At 43.1% G+C, this 20,276-nt stretch overlaps 1 protein-coding gene across 1 annotated transcript; it reads left to right on the forward strand.

Moving 5' to 3' along the window:
• Nucleotides 1–1,336: 1,336 nt before the first annotated feature.
• On the forward strand, nt 1,337–15,363 carry LOC149303126 (transcriptional-regulating factor 1-like). The gene is made up of 14 exons (XM_089481337.1): nt 1,337–2,638; nt 2,988–3,031; nt 3,894–4,035; nt 4,770–4,985; nt 5,893–6,262; nt 6,487–6,553; nt 6,697–6,836; nt 7,621–7,724; nt 8,489–8,564; nt 10,082–10,170; nt 10,940–11,053; nt 13,405–13,584; nt 14,446–14,654; nt 15,048–15,363. The coding sequence occupies exons 1-14, from the start codon at nt 1,337–1,339 to the stop codon at nt 15,361–15,363; spliced, it is 3,369 nt and encodes a 1,122-aa protein (XP_089337463.1).
• The last annotated feature ends 4,913 nt before the right edge of the window (nt 15,364–20,276 follow it).

A 20,276-nucleotide genomic window follows, 5' to 3' on the forward strand; every position in this document is an offset into this window, starting at 1 on the left:
ATGTAAATTGTATAAATCCAAATTGACTCTATTATGCCTCAATATCTTCCACTGGGATTTAATGGCCAAAAAAGCATTAATACAAATGCCTTTCCCCATGCAGGTTTTCCTTAGAACCTGCCCTACTAAAGAACATGTTTCCTCCCCTATTACTTGATTTAATCATCAGTGGAATATTTAGGAAGCTCTCTCTAAATCCACCGAAACATTGAAAAAAGAATGAGTTTACTCATGTTGACTAAATATTTACTGCGACAGGTTTCTGTCATGAAGCAGGCGAAAAGGATATTTGTTAACCTATATTTTTATTTTTTCTCTAGAATTGTGTTCAAGCTGCTCAAGCTGGATAAATATGCAGTCTGTCCACACGTAAACCTGAAACAGGTCTAACAATACACTTTGAGAGATGGTTCTTCACATTTTTGAATACAGTTTAACAAAGAATCTAATCTCGTGGCTCATTGAAAGGTAAGTTTCTTTCCATCTCTGCCTATCTCTTTTACTACACATTATATGTACAAGTGATGTAATTTTGTGTATATGCACTATGCACCCCCTAAGAGTTCTAAATTAAGAAAATATTATATTAATGGTGTTTTGCAGTAATTTGTACATTTTGTGTAGTTCCAGCCACTCAGGGCCGTCCCGACAATGGAGCCGAGTGGGGCAACCGCTCCAGGCGGCACTTTTGAAGGGGCGGCACGAGAAGCTCGGTGCCGGTCTCGGTGCCGGCTTGTAATGTTGAGCGCCGGGAAGATGACATCATTTCCGGCGCTCAGCATTACAAGCTGGCACAGAGACCGAGCAGGGAGACTCGCCGCAGGACTGCTGAAAGGCAAGTACGGGGGGGGGGAGGGTAGATAATGGGGGGGCGGCAGGGAGAGGAAGGGTAGATAATGGGGGGGGGGGGCGGCATTTTAAACTTCGCCCCAGGCGGCATTTTATTTTGGGCCGGCCCTGCAGCCACTGACCGAATGGTAAGCCAAAGATGTCCATGGTCAGTGGTGGCACGTAGGTCTGACATTCTTCACAACTAGTCAGCGGTAAAACAGTCGGTGCTACATAGCCTACTCAGAAAGATTTCCTGTATAAAAAAAAAAAGCAAAAAGTAACAAAAATACTCAACTTTTGATCTTTTTAACTACTGCAGGTTGATGAGTTCTTCACAAGACGATCACATTTCGTATTTGCCTGTCTGAAGATTATTACAATTACTGGTACACCAAGCCATATAAATGGGCACACTAAATACCTAAACGCTAGGTCACCCTGCAGTTTTCTCAGGGACCTCATCCTCTATGGGCTTTGCCTACCGCATCTAGGAGCGTCGTGTACAATGGATGACCAACAACTGTACAAGGCTACCCTTCCGGCCAACAACAGCGAGAGTCTGTACTACCAGCAAGTTCAAGTAAACAGTCAGGCTCTTAACCACAGCTATGAGTCTGTGGACATGAATGAGTCCTCCTCGTCCCCTCATTTGTCACACGAATCCATGGATGTCACTGCCAGAACTAAAAATACGGGACTGGTGGATTCTGCCAGGCAAACCGGTTGGGTACATTCTGCTTCAGGAAACAATGTCGAGGGAAGGATAAACTTGGGTAGCTACGAGCAAAGTTTGTCATGGAGTTCCCAGCCCCAGAATGAAATTGCAGGTGCCTACCAGCTAGCATATTACCCGCAGCAAAAAGTGACCAGTGGTGCTTTGCACAAGTTGGACTCTTTCACACAGGTGTTTGCTAGACAGAACCTAAGAATCCAGTCCTTAGCTCAAGGCGTCCATGAGAAGCCATCACCAATGGATACCGACAGTGCGTTAAGGCAGCTCCTGTCTCTGAAGCCTACAGCCGAGCAGCCGACTCTTGCAAACTCCGTGGTTCGATATCAACAGGCTCCCCAGCAAATGCAGCAGAACTTAGGGAACCAACAGCAAAAGCATCATCCGCAAGCCCTGCCGCATTCTCAGCAGAACTATTACTATGACTATCCGCAGCACGTAAGTCAAATACAGTCACAGTTAATGCAGCAAGGGCAGCAGTTTGTTCAGCAAGTGCAGCCTCACCAGGCTTTGCAGCAGCAGACGCAATATTACATGCACCCTTCTCAGTCTGGAGAGCAGCGGGTTGCTGTTCAAGAAATGCAGCAACCGCAGCAGCAGCAGGTGCTTTCAGGTCAGATGTCTCAGTATTACCAGGTTGGGGCAGCTGGAGCCGAGATGCAGCAACAACAGAGCCGTCGCATACCGGTGCAAGCCCAGTCTTATCACAGGAATCACAGCCAAGCAGCCGCGCATTACCCGCAGGAGCAGCCTCGCTCCATGCAGCTGATCCAGTTGGGTGCAGTGCCTCAGTATGTCTACCCGAACTCTCAACCTTTTCATCAGCTGTACAAGCAGAACCTATTGGCACTGGAGCAACAGATGCAACAAGAGGCCAGCCCGCAGAAGCCGTACCATGGCGAGAGCCGGACGGTTCTGATGGACGCTGCAGCGGGACTCGCAGAAACATTAGATAGTTATAACGGTGAGGAGACCGCTGTAATGGGAAACCCAACTAACCTGCATTCATCTCAAGAAGCCTCCTACCTGGTCAACAGTCACGGTCCTCATCAATCTCCCGACGCAGCATGGCCGCAGGTACAGCCGAATATAGCAAAAAGAAATGTTACAAGCAGTAGATAGGACAGAACTTCCACGCGTTTCAATAATTCACCAATTTGTCTCACCTGCGTTATAAGTGTTGCCATTGTGACAGATGCAGATAAAGAAACTATAAATTCTAAAAAATGTATATACTCTATAGACTGTTCCCTTCTTACAGTTGCATTTGACGTCGACTTGTTGACTACTTATAGTATCTGCAATATATATTGAATTTTATAAGTTCAGCTGTGATTGGATTGGTTTATGTCCTCTTCCTTTAAACTCCCCTTTCCCTGCATGACTATATATAACTTCTAGTCCCTATACATTTTTTGTTTTTCAGCACATGGCAGATGCTCATTCTCAGACATCGTCCCCAGATCCTAGGTATATATATGTTTCATTTGTGCAGATTTGATGATTTCATTTCTGGAATATACCTATTTTATAGAATAAACACAAACATGCTACCAAAAGAATTGGCAGATTAACTAAAGTATACATTTGCCGGAGAACGGAACATTTAAACTCCCCCGTTAGATTGTTCATTATGAAGGGATAGCCCTAGTAAGCGTAACTCAGCCCTTCATGTAAGAAGGGCTGAGCTGACCCTGTGTAACTGGCAAGCGAGATGACTTCTGAGAAATCTCATTCATTAATTACATTAATTACACATCATAGTGAGAAATTGTAGTGTTACGTGATATTTCATGGAGGCTAGACTGTCTACTCCAGCACAACCACTAACTCACCATAGTGCAGGTAATAGCGGCACACAAAGGTTTTATCTGCTAATCTGTAGCAACAGATACCATCCATATTGATGTTAATCCTTCAATGTATTGAAGGTTCAAGAATATAATTAGGTTATATTAGTTTTCACTCCATGCAGTCATTGTATTGGTCATTAATCCAAGGTATATGTCTGAAGAAGAGACCAAGATAGGCTTGAAAGCTTGCAATCCACTATACATCAGGTTAGCCAGTAACTGTATCATCTTTACCAAATTTGCTCTCCCTCTTTCTATGGCTAACACAACACAACGCTATATCTTAATCCATGGATAGACATACATTCCACAGGCCCCCAGTTACTGAGAGTAGTGGTGTCCATCATACTCTGAAACTGAATGTATGGAGTATAATTCTAAAGCCAAAGCCATTTTTGTGCTTCTCCCCTAAAACGTGATGTGGCATAACAGGCTGTTGTATGAGTTTTACTTTCACCTTCTGTAAATGTCATCATTAGTAGAAGCCTGTGCCCCGAAAGGCCTGATTCCCAGACTCGACTCCAGTGCTCAGTCTGCTTTAAGGAATTCAGAAGTCTTCCTGCCCTCAATGGACACTTGCGGTCTCATGGTGGATCGAGGACCTCCTCAGTCGTAAAGCAAGTAAGAAGGGCTCATCATAAACATTCCTTCCCCATAATTCTATTGCTTGGAAATTCTCGCGGTGCACATATGGGTAGATTTTAATGTGTTAACTCAGCATTTGCTTCTTGCTTTGTGTGTTGCATTTTATGGGGCAAATCACCGACTGTTAGCCATGTAGAGCATGCGTTACCTAGATAGGGACTGAGTCTAGTCTGCCACAAAAAAGTACCAGACTGTGTCTCTGGACATTATATTTGCAGATCAGCATGTATTCACACCAACATAAAAATACTTGTAGAGTGATTGTTACTGCCCCATATCGAAAGAAATCAGAGCTTAATGCCACCTAGAACCTCATCAGGACCCAGAAACTGGGTGCATAATGGGTATGTGCCATCAACTTATCCGCTCAATATCGAACAATCCACCTTTACAAGCAACTGCCCACCCCTAGCATGGCTTTTTTAAGTTGCCCCATTGCATGTTTGCAAAATACATTTGAAATTATATATGGCTATGCTGACATTGCAAAAAAATAAATAAATAATGATATACAATCTGGAAATCTCCCAACTGATTTAGGAGTCTACCTGGTTTGATAAAATACATTAGCAATTACTATCCCAGGATTCAGTGATTTTGTGACAATTTTACAAAGAAAGATGGCCCAAGTTTAAGCCAGCTAGGGCATATGATACAGAAGGTCTGGATCCTGGTTGTTGAGGGCTGAAAGGCATTAATTGTCTGTACAGGAGGAAGGAGAGAAGAAGGAGGCTAGCGAGGTGGATAGCCTCACCCCAATCGTCATGCCTGTGTCTGTTCCCGTGAAGCTTGCACCGTCTGAGCCTAGCAGTGCGGACAAGGACCAGCCCGCGAGCTTCATGTCTGACGACGAAATGCCAGTTCTAACAAGGATGAGTTACTCCCCGCAATCCTCCGTCAAGGAGGCCAGCCCATGCGCACCTCCTGTGAGTGCTTCTCTTCCGCTACTAGCTTGTCGTTGCCGTGTTTAAGCCTTTTTGCTGACGGATGGGCCGGAAACTCACTGATTGCGCACAAATGTGCCAGAATATATTATGACATATCAAATATTAACGTATCTTCAAACCGCAGCTCCGCATTGGCATCACAAAGTGATAAGTGCCTTACTACACCGTCAGATGAGTCTTCTATGTACATGCAGAGATTGTCGCATTAATGTTATCGCTGAAGCCGGATGTATAGTCTGCAGAATCGCTGGCCAACTTGAGGTCTCGACGGCTTTTCCAACAGCAAATGTGTTGTTTGTTGTGTCCGTCATGCTTGTCCGCCAAGTATCCTCTACTGTTTGCCGTATGCCAGCGCTCGTTTCCCATCTCCGCTTCACTCTGCTGCTCAAAGTTTTTTTTAAAGGAAGGTGGGGAAATTTAGGTAAAATTGGATATTTAGTGCCACCACAAAAAACAGAAATTTGAGCAGATGAAAACCAAATTTATACGGTAGTAACACTAAGCATTTACCGTTACACCCTTCATTCTACAGTAGATGCACGTTAAGGTACAGCACGTGATGAGAAACCTGCATGTGTGGATGCGTTAGGAAGGTACTCTTACGAGGTGCATCGGTGTTTATGGTTTTTGTATTGTGCTGGAGAGGAGGGCCGTGCGTTACAATTTGTTTGCTCTCGCCTGCGGCAAGCAGTGGGTTAACCGATGACCATGCACAACCCCAAATAGTATGATTTGACCACTAATCAGTCACAGGGCTTCAGGTTTTGGCTGCAAATGGCACACATTTGCCCTTCACATTTGGAAATTGGCAAACAAAGATACGGCAGGTAAGCGAAGAGAACGCAAATCCACAATTAGTGAAATTATTACGTTTATATATGTATAGGAAATTGCCAGAAAACTTCAGCCGGGTGCCTCGAAATCATTTCATCCAGAAGAAAGCCTCAAGCCTCAGCCAGAAAGGAGAAAGTACCGCCACAGACCAGAACCACTCTTCATACCCCCACCTTCCTTCAATATGAATGTGTCTTTCTCAGGAGCAACACTGTACCAAAGTCAGCTGCGCTCCCCCCGCGTCATGGGTGACCACCCACTGCTCAGAACCCATGAACTGCCGACCTATACCCCACCTCCCATGCTTAGTCCTGCGCGGCTGGGGTCAGGCCTGTTCAGCAGCGTCATCGCAGCTTCTCACAATGAACACCTCCCTCTCACCCCTCCGACACCTACCCCCAGGGTGCTTCTCGGTCGACCTAGTAAGTATGAGGAATAGGATACATTATATCTACATTCTCGTCTGTCATTTCTGTGACCATGATTGGAGCCGGCTATATTTGGGGAATGGTGGGGTTTAAGGAGATTCTGGCATTTGTAACAAGTGAAAAAACACAAATTATTTGTTGGCATTACATGCTCTTTGGTAATTCAGCGGTGCTGAACTGACTCAGTCACATTACAAATAATTGTGCTCCTTGTTCAGACAGCATAGATGACGGCGGTGCTACCGTAACACGGGGACTCGGAGACAAGACAGTGGACGTTGAACCGTAAGATATGTCTTCCAGTGTCCGTTTCCTTCTGTTTGTGTAAAATTGTTCTCCGTTACAGTATTAATTAGGAACGCTGGTTAGTAGGTCTGCATCCCTATTTTTTTTTTTTTTCATGTAATGGTCTTCGTTTGTTTTTTTAGGCGGATAAACATTGGCTCGAGATTCCAGGCAGAAATTCCGGAACTCAAGGGTCCATCGTGTCTGGGAAAGGAGCAGCACAAAGCAACTTTGGTTTGGAAACCATGGCCAGATCTGGAGAACAAAGAATCGCAACAAAGAGGTTAGCCGTTTCCTTATCTGTATTTATGGGATTTCTGGGTAAATATTGCTTTGGAGATGATGAAAATGAACCAATTAGCCGTTTTTGAATCCCATTTTACTTAGTAATTCTTTAGGATAGCTTTATGCACACCTCAATATTTCTTGGACTCCTTCAACTGCGGTGCATGTCCTACTGTGATGTACATTAAAAGCTGCGTATATGTCATCCTTGAGCGTTTCTTAGATTTATATTAGGAAAAACAATATAACTTAGTTGTACGGTGGAAGATAACACGGTAAAAAAGATGTTGTCAAATGTAGCTATAGTTTGGTACATGATATTCATTCTATCATGCAATTAGCATAGCTTGGCCCCTGGGCACCTCCCTGTTCCTGGCTGTGGGAAGTCGGTAGGATAAATAAATGTCTGGTGCCATGTAATGGTTAAGTAAACGTCATTATGTGACTACATGAAATCTGCATTGAAACAATGTATCCTATAGCAGAATAGCACTGTTTTTGGGCAAAACCGGAGAAATTCGGAGCTCTAAATGACTCCCCATCACCATGATCGCGGAGGGACTGGTTCTTCCCAGTATGCTGCAATGTGTGCTTTGATCTCCTTCGACGTCTATCCACCTTCTGTGTTTCTTGTGCTTTGGTTGTAGTTCCTCATGGTCGGTACCACTGTGCAGGTGTTTAGAATCAACCGTGTGGGGACCTAACAGCTCCTTTGTTCACATCTTTGACGTCTCTATTAATCATGAATCATGCATGTATATAAATATGTTTACTTGTCACAGTGGAAGTGTTCCTGAGTATGTCTTGTTCCAGTGTGCTGCCCGGAGGTGGAACCAACCTGGAATACGCCTTGCATTCTCTTTTCCAAGCTAACGGGAACGTCTTGGTAAGGAGCGTTTTCCCAGTTACTGTTTAGTTCCAGCCACAAGACCTACATTGTATTTTACTCGCTTTCTCATTTGTGTGTATTCTTCTGTCTTGAATAAGTCAAATTGTTATACCACCGGCCCCGTTGTGACCCAGCTTTTGTTTATGTATCAGGCAGCACCAAGAGAACACATTTGCAATTTTTATACTAAATCACAATTGCTGTAAAAGATAGCTATTCCTAAATGTTTCAGTGGATGTACTCTTTCAAGTGATAGTATTCACTATGTATGGTGGTTTACAGAAAACCCAGTTACTAAAACATCCAATGGGCTTCCGTTCTTGCCAACTCAAGAGAACTTGAGCACTTTGGTCTTGGTTGACCAGAGGTCAGTGGGTGAAGGAGCGGCTGTGTGGCTTTTGTTCGTTCCCCGGCTTCATTTGATTAAATCATACTGTTTGACCCATATGTTTTGAGAGTCAATCACTAGAGGCACAAGCCATGAAGGTTTTGGTTACCTCAAGCAAAATGGCCACGACATCTGGCATCTAACCAACAAACCTCCTACATTTTTTAGACGTTCTCGTTACACACATTTGCAACTGGGATGTAACTTTTGGGATACCCATGAAATGTAAAAAGGCTTCATCTTTCTGCGTTAGGCTAGGTCTAGATTGGATCTTGATTTAAATTCTATTTTAATTGTTAATGAAAGTTCACTATATATTACCTTGCTGTTTTTTAACGGTAAAATAAAACCAGCGTTCTTCTCTCTTTTGTAGAGTGCACTGAAAATGCTGCTTTTGGGAAAACCACTAAGACTAAAAGATCATCCATTAGCGAATTATCACTATGCAGGTATTATACCTTTTACGTGCGTCATCCGTTAAAGCGTTGTGTACTGTCGCCTACGATTCACGTACGATCAGCGTGCATTTCATAACTTTGCCGAGGGTCAGGTCCTTTTTAGAAAAATAGAAAATGTTGTTACTTTTATTATTTCGGTTTGGGGTAAGCCCATCTAGCCTGTCCAGTTCTTTCCTGCTGCAAAACCTGAAACCTTAATGGTCATTTGTTTTCATTTCATCTTAGAGTCACGAGCCATACGCCTGCCCCATGCATGTTTAAATCCCCTCACTGTAATAACGCTGCTTTAATAATTTGGAAATTGCTATCACTCTCTTCTTTCCTCCAAGCTATACATTTTGAGATCCTTTAGTCTTTCCTGGTAATTTTTATACAACAAACCATTCATCATTTTAGTCTCTTCTCTAGAATCTGGCGTTTTCAGAACTCTATACCATAGGTATGGTGTGACCAGAGATCAATAAATTGGCAGAACCTCTGGTATTAATGCCTCGCTATACAACCCAGCACCCTGCTTGCATATTCCACCACTTTGTTGCATTGACTGAAAACCCTTTAGTCCTCAAAAAATAACGACTCCCAAGTCCCTCTTCTCTGTTGCCACCGACAGCACCGGGCTTTCCCAAGTGCATTATTTTACATTTATCAACCGTGAACTGCAGCTGCCACACTGTTGGCCATTCTTCTAATTTACTTAAGTCATTAGCCGTTTGGCTTGTTCCACCAGGAATGGCTACACGGTGGTAGATCTACCTTACACTTTCCAATATCACTAATCCAAATATTAAAAGTATGGATCCCAGTACTGATCCCCGAGTACTCTATACCGGTACTCTGAATATATACGTTTAAGTATATTTGCCCAAACGGTACTTTTTATATTACTTATTTATCTGTATAACACTAACTCAGGTTCCAGAAGTAGAAATAAAATGGTTCAGCTTTCTTACCCATTTTTTACTAACCATATCATGATGTATTAAGTGGCCTCAACTAAAACTAAATCTCAAACTAATCTACCGAGTTGTCTTAAACTCAGCAACTTGCAAATTCACCAAACCTGTAGTCTGCTTTGACGTTAAATTGAATCAAACAACAAAATCTGAACCAGTGTTTCTTTTGGTAGCTGATAATGATCTCCGTTATCACAGTGACTGTAATCTGTTATTAGTCACAACCAGTTTTACCAATATATATGTTTCTTTAGGTTTGTTATACATGCTCTATATGTTTACCCTAACCTGCCAGATAAACGTATTCAGGCATTATCCTGCTGCGTTGTTGCTCAGCACGGGGTTTGGTATCAATAAATGATATATTGGATTTATTTACGTTCTGCCTTAAGTGACTTTAACAAGCTCTCGCAGCAAACTTTCATGTTATTTGCAATCACCAGTATTTTCCCCATTTCCCACGTACAAAAAAATTAACAGACCACAGAAAATATATGTAATATTTAGTGGTTAATCCATCTGTCCGATCTGTGTAATTGTTGTGTTAAATCTCAGGTTCAGACCGGTGGACCTCTACAGAAAAGAAGATTTTTAAGAAAGCATTAAACACCTGCAACAAAGATTTCTTCCATGTCCAAAAGATGGTGAGAGTCCATATTTATTCTTTTATTCCTACCTCTCCACACCTATATGTTAACTATTTAACTGCATGCAAATTGGCACAAGCATTTTTTGGCTATTGGCGCTTGAAAAAGAGACCTCGGTGCCATTTAACCCTTCCTTTGGCTGCCTGTACTGAAGCCAGGAAGTGGAAGCAGGAAGCTTCCGACACGTGTTGGTTACATCATATCAGTGTTCAGCTGGCATACCTGCAATTAGCTGCCACTAGTCCCTGTAGATTTCAGTGGACACTTGGCTCCAGTTGAGTAGAATGGAACTCCTACTGAGCATGTGCAGGAAGCATACTCCAGTATGCTGGAAACAGCAGCCAGGGGAGGAGTTACAGGACACAAAAGTCTTGTTTTTTTCCCAATAGCTAAAGAACGCCCGCACTAATTTCATGCCAAATGGACTCCGGTATGCATTTAACATGAAAGCCGGGCTGGATTGGGTCTTTAAGATTTGGGCTAAACTGTTTCCTAGAGAATGCCATGTATTGGAATACATATTAACATTAGGTTCTGGCAAAAATATTAATCGTGGTCCTTGATGGTCGATGAGGGTTTTGGGATTTTTCTAATTGCCATCTGAACAAACAATAGTATAAAACAATATTCTGAAACTAGTTGTGTGCGTCTATCACCCCCCAAGGACTTTTACCAGGGGTGTTATTATTCACAGAAGGATTCATACATTTAGCTTTGATGAATTTGATTCATATTGTTCTGAATTCTAATCATGTTTTCATTTCAGATTAAATCAAAGACTGTGTCGCAGTGTGTTGAATATTACTACACCTGGAAAAAGATCTTACACATGGGCCGGAGGCATAGATCACGCCATGCTGATGGTAATGAAGATGACACAGTAAGTGCCCGTGGGGGCCCAATCACTAAACTGAGATATAGCTATACAGAAAATTCTCCAATGCATCTGTGGGTGCGCACACACCTACACATACTTACCTGCCTCCTCTAAAAACAGCTCAGGGACAACCATAGAGATGGCTTGGGGTAGGGGTGGGGGGGTTGTTCTATCAATGTATGTGTATACTGTGTATTTAGATATGTAGAGATATAGATATATATATATATATATATATATATAGATAGATATTAATAGTGCTTAATTTGTAAATGGAACATTGAAAAGTGGTTTGTGATAAATTACTTTGTTCCAGTTGAGCTCTTGTTGCTTTGAAATATAGTAACACAAAATATTTTTTTAATTATTATTTTATGTTGCATCATACTCCGCAGCGCTGTACAATATTACAAGGGAATCAGATTTGATGACAAAAAAGGGTTATTTATGTTTTCTTATGGCTATACTTACTGGAGTTTTACTTTGTAGTAGGGCTGCAACTAACGATTATTTTAATAATCGATTAGTTGGCCGATTATTTTTTCGATTAATCGATTAATCGGATACAAAAATGTAATTTTTTTTTCAATTTAAAATAATGTAATAAAAAACGTACAATTTACACTTTCATCTCTTTATTGTAATGGCCTCTCTCTATTCACCTTCTTATTTTACTGACATAATAATAAAAGCTACAAGAACCCAAACACGGTGTTTCTCAAACTAGGTTTTAATACAAAGTTATTAGTAAACATTAATTCATATGTTAACTATTTTTCATATTTAATAAAAACTATGAGAAAAAAGCCTTGTTTAAATTTTTTTTTATTTACCAAACTGCCCCCGGTTATGCACATCTGACCCCCAGCTTGCCACTCTGCCCCCATATATGCCTTATACCTCTTATATGCCAGTGATATGCCACTGAGCCCCCTGATATACCTTTTACCCCCAGATATGTTTTATGCCCCCCTGATATGCCTAATATCGATATGCCTTATACCCCCTATATGCCCTGAAATTCATAATACCCCCCATACACCACTATAACTCACCCATACACCACTCTGGCTCCTCCCCCTCCCATACACCACTCTGGCTCCTCCCCCCCATACATCACTTTGCCTCCTCCCCCTCCCATATACCACTTTGCCTCCCCCTCCCATACTCCACTCTGGCTCCTCCCCCTCCCATACACCACTCTGGCTCCTCCCCCTCCCATACATCACTTTGCCTCCTCCCCCTCCCATATACGACTTTGCCTCCTCCCCCTCCCATATACCACTTTGCCTCCTCCCCCCTCCCATACTCCACTCTGCCTCCTCCCCCCTCCCATACTCCACTCTGCCTCCTCCCCCCTCCCATACTCCACTCTGCCTCCTGTCAGCAACGGAGGTTCACAAGACACCAGGGAGCCGGGTAGAGAGGCAGAATGCCGTATGGGAGGGGGAGGAGCCAGAGTTGTGTGTGGGAGGGTGGCTCCCATACACCCCTCTGACTCCTCCCCCTCCCATACACCGCTCTGCCTCTCTACCCGGCTCCGTTACTGACAGGAACTTTCACTGCAGCTTCATAGAAGCCTCAGCGTAAGTGAAGGTGAGTAACGGAGGCTGTCTGTGCGATGCAGACCCCCACCGGCTGACAGAGAGGATGATTCTCTGTCAGCCGGTGGGGGTCTGCACGATGCGCACAGCCAGCCTCCGTTACTGCCCTTCACTTACGCTGAGGCTGCAGTGAAAGTTCCTGTCAGTAACGGAGCCGGGTAGAGAGGCAGAGTGATGTATGGGAGGGGGGAGGAGTCAGAGGGGTGTATGGTGGGGGGGAGAGAGACGGAAGTGAGAGACCGGCCGACAGTGAGGGGAATCCAGGTCCCCTGCAGCGTTGCGGGGGATCTGGATTCTAGTGTTATAATCCGATCTCTGTTTGAGGTCGGATTATATCGATTAGTTGTTTCAGCCCTACTTTGTAGCACTAAATATGAGACACATGCCCAAGAGGAACCAAATTCCACGTTGGGTGTGAAAAGTAGGGGTTAACCGTTTATTAGCTTAGTTTCTGTCTGTTGGTTCGCAGAGCAGTGAAAGCCACAAGCGCACCTATTTTGAGAGTACGCGTCAGAACACAACCTTTTCTGTGGTTTATTGATGAAGGCTGTGAGATTGCGGGAAACGTGTTATATAAAATAGTTTTATTACAGTGCGCTGCTTTCAGAAGTTACACATATGATCAAAGACAGGGAAATATAGCAGGAAATAACTCAATATCTCCCTGCACAGAACCAGCACTGCAAAAAGGGTTAAATACCCTGTAGGTGGTGACATGCTATTCACTGCTGTGATATTCCGTGTTAATAGACGAGTGTCGACGATCTGGAGGAAGACGAAGACACGGATGATAGAAAATATGAAGAGGAGGTCGAACCAGCGCAAAAATCCCCGGAACTGCTGCCCCCGACGGACCTGGATCAGACGGCACCGCCTGCTCTTGGCCCCCCAAGCGGCTCGTTTGTCTGTGAAATGGGAAATTGCGGGGCAGTATGTGCTATATGCCAATAAAAATACCTTTGTCAAACCACGCCAGCAAAACTAAAAAGACTAGACAGTCTACACAAAATCCTGCCATTTCTTACGGTCTGAATGTTTTATTAAAAAGAAATTATGTATGACCCTTAAAGCCGACGACCACTAAGGTCACGTGTCAGGTCCTAAAATCTACACAGTAAGGTTCTGGAACTGCATATTTCTGGCAAACTGTGGTTTCTATTTAAAAGCAAACAAATACCCCAAAAATAAGAGAATAAAATCTTAGCTCCCCTCCGGTCTCTATTTTCCTGGCCCTGACTGAGCCGCCATTGACTGAAGCCTCCCTGCCGGGATCTGGACAGCCGCTCCAGATGGATCACCGACACAGATCCCGGCAGGTTTACTGCACTCCACTCAGGGATCTGTATTCCAGGATCTCTCCTTGCCCCGGGAGCGCTGATGAACTTCCTCTGCCCTCGGCAGCCTCACTAAGCATGTGGCTTGACGGGAGTTTAAATGTCCATCTCCTGCACAGGCTTCATCAAAATGTTGGACTGGAGCATCAACATCTGACATGGATTTCCAGTCTGTTGATGGTGGAGGGGGATGGGGCAATGGTGAATCCGGCTTCCCAGTTGCTCCACTCTAGGGACCCATATACATGATATACGCAGCACCCGTACACAACCCCGCCACCCCCCCCCCCCCCCCCCGATGACTCTGTTTGCTAGACAGAGGCTCTTGAGACGCTTACCTCCTAATTCTACACTGCAGGAAGCATTAGCCCCGTGACCAATAGGACTATCGTGAATACTGTTACTGGCCTAAAATGCCTTATGTTGTCTTCAAGTTTTTTTTCTTCGTTATTTCTAGATATTTTGCTCCAGGCAAGCTTTAAACGGCCACGCTCGTATTCACGGAGGAACAAATGTACCGGCCAAGATAGTACCGGCCGCAGCTTCTGCGAAACAGAAGTCAAGCAACGCAAGCGGATACTGCTCTGTGAAAAGCTCCCCAGCACACAGCACCACCAGCGGGGAGACAGACCCAGCCACCATATTCCCCTGCAAAGTGTGCGGCAAGTAAGCGAGTTATTGACACCGTAACACGTTGAAAGATACGTGCATGAAACACCTATAGGAACAGCAATCGGGTAAAGGAGCGGTCATGCTTGTTTTTGACAGTTACTGTCCCTTTAATGGAGGCTTATGTAGCATTCATGTCTTCTATGCCTCTCGCACGGGGATAGCCAGTAGGCCATACTGCACTGGCACTGCATACTATCACTGGCATGTAAAATGTAGCATGCAGGATATGCACAGGCCCGATGTAAGGTAAACAGGCAGATGCCCACCGGCCACCTTTTAAGCTGTTCACCCACAACTCCCATGGTACACACTTCCAAAGTCTTACTGGTAGTGATGTGGTTGTTGCTTATATCAATTTGCATTATAAGACAATGGCTTTCATTTCAGGGTATTTTTCAAGATCAAAAGCCGGAACGCGCACATGAAAACTCACAGACAGCAGGAGGAACTGCAGCGGCAGAAGGCCCAGAAAGCAGCAGAGGTGGCAGATGCAATAACGAGGACCATAGTCATCAATCCGGTTCCTGGCGAACACTGCATGATCCCCTTCGACCGCCTGAACCTGATTAAAGCTATAGAGCAGGAGTTTGATGATGTCGCCCAAGACTTAGAGGATGTCTTGGAGGAGACGCAGGTCATGCACTCCGACCTCCTCCTAGATGATGAAGATGTAGATTTGCTGCAGGATGCTACAGATCTGTAGGTGAAATGCTCCGCACCCATTGTATGCACCGGGCGAGCAAAGAACATGCTAGGAGCTGTACTAGGTTGCATGACCACGATGCTGTTTAAAGATTACATTCTGCAAAGTATCAAGAAAACCAAAGAAGGTTTTATATTCAAGGGATTTGGACATCTATTCCTACGAGGATTGTATAGAATGACAGCGCTAGGAAATATGGCCTCCCATTCTGTAAGGGAAGCTGCAATGGGATGAATAAGCGAGTCTTTACCCGTTTTCTGGAGCACTTCATTGCAAGCTATTGAGCACACCTTAACCACTTAATTCTAAGTGCACTTTGAAAGAGTTTATGGGATTAAATCTTGACTTTTAGCTACTTCGGAGCAGAGAGCGCATTGTTTGCACCAGCCGCTGAATGGCTGAGAGATTTCCTCAGAGTCCCATAAGTCCAGGAGACAACCAGAGTCCTCGTGGGCCACCGCTTTTTGGGGACAGGCATCTCGGTTAAAAAATCCAAACTGTTTTCAGACAGTGGAAAAAAAATAAATCTGCAGTTGTGCCCCACTGATATCTCAAATACTAAACTCTCCGCATCTGACCTTTTGTAGGTCACAGCTGTGCTTGGCTGCCAATTGGTCTTGGTAAATCACATTACTCGCGGTGAACACAAGCGGTGATAACTCTCCTGAGCTCATGTAGTAAACTGACAATGTAGTAAATAAAGGGTTGAAACACTTAGCAGAATAGACATGTAATCAGCGGCAGAAAGCCCAGAAAGCTGGGCACCGCATGCTATAGAGGCCGTGCCTACTGAGAAGCGGGGGGGAAACAACTGCGCATGTTCTTCATATTATTATAAACATTACATTATTCAACCTATTATTTCCTACCAATGGTTTTTAGAAAAAGCAGCCTTCCCAACTTCCGAAAACCAAGGTGGGGTGTAGGTCATTCCTCGCTCCTCTAGCTGTTACACGGCGATGGATAATACAGGCGCTGTTATATTTTAAACCAGTCGCCCTTAAATAACTACGGTTGGTGTAGGAATTAACTAGACGTTCAGCCATGTGATGAGGAGCCGAGTCTGGTCCATGTGATGCTCTAGTGAATCTTTACAACTTTTTGTAAGTTATAAGTTATGCCAAAGGGTTGGTGTTTTGTTTTTAACCCTTTTGGCCATGTGTGGAGAAATTACCATAGCATCCAGTGGAATATTTCCCTGCAGCAGAACTGCGTCTTTAATAAATATTGGTGAATGACTATTTTTCTACCGAGCTGAGCCTTGTATGTTGTTCATCAATTTAAATATCAATCTCCCAGGAGTATCATTCCACACCTTATCTGTAGCACAAAATAACAGTTCTTTATCAGAATTATTAGATACTCCCGGGTCCGCAGCATCCTTCCTGAGTGTTACATTATGCTTTACCCCGCTGAGAACTTTCACTGTGCTACCAAAGCTTTTAGAACTTGACTTCTATGCAGTTAGCGCACAGGTTTGGTGATCATTAAGCCAGATTTGAGGCAGCTCCAGCAGTAGAAATCCGCCACGGACTAGAGGGCTTCAGGTTATCTACCAGGGGTCCAGAGGAACATTTCCTGATGCTCTTTTAAGGACACACAAAGAAAATGTGAAGAATAAAAAACGGTTTCTGATTTAGACATTTTACAATTTAAATGTCAGAGGGGAAGAAAATAAATCTCCTCTGGTTGTGATATCACACCTTTAAGGAAGCTGTTCATGTCTTCATGAAAGGTAGCCATTATGACATCATGGTGATATCCCTGCATAAAAGGCACTCTGCAATTTCTGATGGCTTGTTCCAGCTTGCTCCGTTTGGTTGGGTCAGTGCAAAGTCCTGTAGACAAGCATTGGGTGCATCTCGAAAGTCCAAAAGAGGCTGGAGGCATCATCATAAATTAACGAGAAGTTTTCAAATGGCAGAAAAAGCACAAAAAAATAAAACTGAGTAGTGGAAACTATTGGTGGCCTTAGGTCTTCCTTTTTTTTCTTCTTCGGTTGTAGAGTCCAGACAAGACGTATATTCTACTCCCTCATCTACTTATCGATCCTACGGATGACATCATTCTGTCACACACAATATGCCTTCCTTTTGTACTTGAGATTGTTTCAAGCTTCTGAAATAGCGTTTTGTTGAACTATTGTCCAATACTGTATAAGTTCTTAAATGCAGAATGTTTTAATGGTTCTATTTCCTGTCCGGGCTTCTTGGCGGTTGGCGTGTCTGAGGGTGTTCTACACACCTTTTGGCACTCAATTGGTTAATCTGTTGTGTCATAGAGTGTAAATAATATGTTTGGAGAATGTATTTTTATGAGAAAGGGAATCTATTTTGCAAACGTATTTAACTGTTATATTTTTTTTCTGTGATACGCTGTAAATATTTTTAGATCGTTACTTTTAAATACAAAAAAAACCCAAGAGACCATAGCCATTTTTAACCCTTTTATTTCAGCTACTTAGAAGCCAAAGTGTTATGGGGTAAAGGCACAAGAAGAACTCCTAAATTTATCTGTGACCTACAAGCCAAAGTATAGAAATCGGTGTGTTGTCTTTAAAACTAGGGCACGTGTATAATGTCATTTTTGAACAGAAAAGGTTGCAGGTCTTACTCCGTTTTGAGTTACGCGGGCTATTTGGGTTCCAGGTTAACCCACTGACATATTTACTTAATGTGGAGTATTTTTAATGAATATCCAAGTTAATATTTTCATTTTTAGAACTATACACAGTAATTGTCATATATAAAGAAAATTGAAAATCCGGAATACCCATAGCTAATAGAATGATCAGCCCCAAAAACACCTAGGAAAAAATAAGAGCCATCTTTCTGTTTAAAAATTAAAACACTATACCAGTAATTTTAAATTATAATTAATATTTCTTAAGTGATACCCTGCCTTAGCAAATAGGATATTCATAGATGAAATGGTCTGATGGCTTTACCCAAAGACATTTATTTACAACTATGTGAGTTTCTACTGCCTTTCTTATGGCGTGATAAATATTTTATATGATAAGTTTCATATTTTGAGGTTTGTGCTATTTTTCTACTGTGCTTTTTAAAGATGAATGCGTTTCTTGGCTGGCTAAAATTGAGTTGATGGCAAAGTACAATTTGTGTTTAATACTTTCCTTAATCTCCAGAGGGGAGCTTTTCAAAGTTGTACTCGTTATACATGGAATAAATGAAAATGTTGGGTTTCTGCATTTGTTATTGTGTGTTTCTTTGTAATGAGTGAATAACAGGAATATTAATGTAGATCTCTCAGTAAAAGAATTAATTCCAGAAGGGTTGGGTCGAAATATGATCCCCTTACTGGGTTAGTTTTTAAATTTTTTTTAATATATAGCTATGCACTAAATGGATAGGGTGGCAAGTCAGCCCGTCATGAAGATTCTATGTATTGACTCGCTGAGCGTGTTAACTAAATGTCTTCAAAATCATCCCTCATGGAAAACTTGACTTTTCATTATTTAAAGGCACACTTAATTGAGCCACTTGCATTCAAGCAGGGATATCAACGATCACATACTAGAAGCAAAATTGGGATATCTTGGATATGATCCTGGCGGTGTAGAATAGGAAGGGTTTTACCTCGCCAGACTTTGTTCTGAGAAACCATACCTTACCAGCAAACTCCCCCAAAAAGTTAATTAGGTTATTGGACATTATAATTTTACCAGAGGTAAATAACCTGACTAGATCCAGAACCTCCAATCCAACAGCATTGGAAAAACAAAAGCCAACATTTTATAAAAACAGAGTGGACATAGAGAACAGGTTGGCGTTTTTGGTACACCCTTCTGAGGCTTTATACCCGGATACAGTTCATCTACAAGAGCTGGACCCTCAACATCACAACCGTAAAACAGGAGACAAAGGGAGGAAGACTAATCAAGGGTACGGTTCTCGTGTTTTTGGACGCGTCATTTATTTACAGGAGAATTTCTGCAGAACATCACTGTGAATCATCTACCGAATCAATCAAACAGCTTAAACTCTCCAGGGGCTTTATCCTATGTATCTTACTGACTAAAATGATGCCTGTACCCAATGTTGTATGTCATGATTTAGAAACATGCTCTCCAATTAGAGAAATAAAATAGGGAGGAGTGCGTTCCAGACTGTGTGGCCCTGATAATCTGCTCCTTCACCCTGATATTGGGGCAAAAACCCTGAGAGTTAGGGTCAAACCTTGAGAGTTCACGGCTATGCAGATAATGCACACTATCAGGTGCCACTAATTATACGTAAATAATAATTATTACGCAGGAAAAAGTGCAGTCTGACCTTCAATAGACTGTATCGTGTCACATGACAATGCTCAGGAAGGGATGCAAAAACTCGTGTTTGTCTAGTAGATTGGGGTAAATTAACAGAGGGAGAACTCATACAAATAGCTAATATAAAGCTACCTATAACATTATATTCTGCACAAAACAGGTTTAAAAAAATGGAAGAAGAAACCAGCACAATAATTACTTTTAACCTGATACCAGTAAAAAATATGGCGGCAGTTCTCCTTCAAATACCGTATTTGCTCGATTATAAGACGAGGTCTTCTAATCGGGGTCGTCTTCTAATCAGACCTCAAATAGAGGTCTGATTATGAGACTAAGATCCAGATCCCCCGCACCGCTGCAGGGGACCTGGATCCTCCTGTCTCCCCCCCCATTTAACACCCTCCCCCCACACACTTACCGGTGCTTGCAATTTCCTGCTGTATTGCCGGGGCAGCGGGTTGACGTCTCCTTCCGCTGCAGCCGGAAGGAGGTGGAGTTGGCAGCGGGGGTTGCCTGCGTCGGTCGCGCATACCTTTCCCGGCTGTCAGAGATCAGAGTTCCCCGCACTGGTGCCGCACCGGTGCGGGGAACTCTGATCTCTGACAGCCGGGAAAGGTATGCGCGA

This window comes from Sceloporus occidentalis, unplaced genomic scaffold (assembly GCF_023333645.1).
Source record: "Sceloporus occidentalis isolate IW3139 unplaced genomic scaffold, rSceOcc1.0.p SCAF_15, whole genome shotgun sequence".
Classification (NCBI taxonomy): Eukaryota; Metazoa; Chordata; class Lepidosauria; order Squamata; family Phrynosomatidae; genus Sceloporus; species Sceloporus occidentalis.

Excerpts from the sequence above, each read along its gene's own strand:
- LOC149303126 (XM_089481337.1), top strand. The coding sequence starts at position 1,337 with ATGGATGACCAACAACTGTACAAGGCTACCCTTCCGGCCAACAACAGC. Across the intron at positions 8,565-10,081 it reads AGCGAATTATCACTATGCAG|GTTCAGACCGGTGGACCTCT; the intron begins GTATTATACCTT and ends GTTAAATCTCAG. Across the intron at positions 11,054-13,404 it reads ATGGTAATGAAGATGACACA|ACGAGTGTCGACGATCTGGA; the intron begins GTAAGTGCCCGT and ends CCGTGTTAATAG.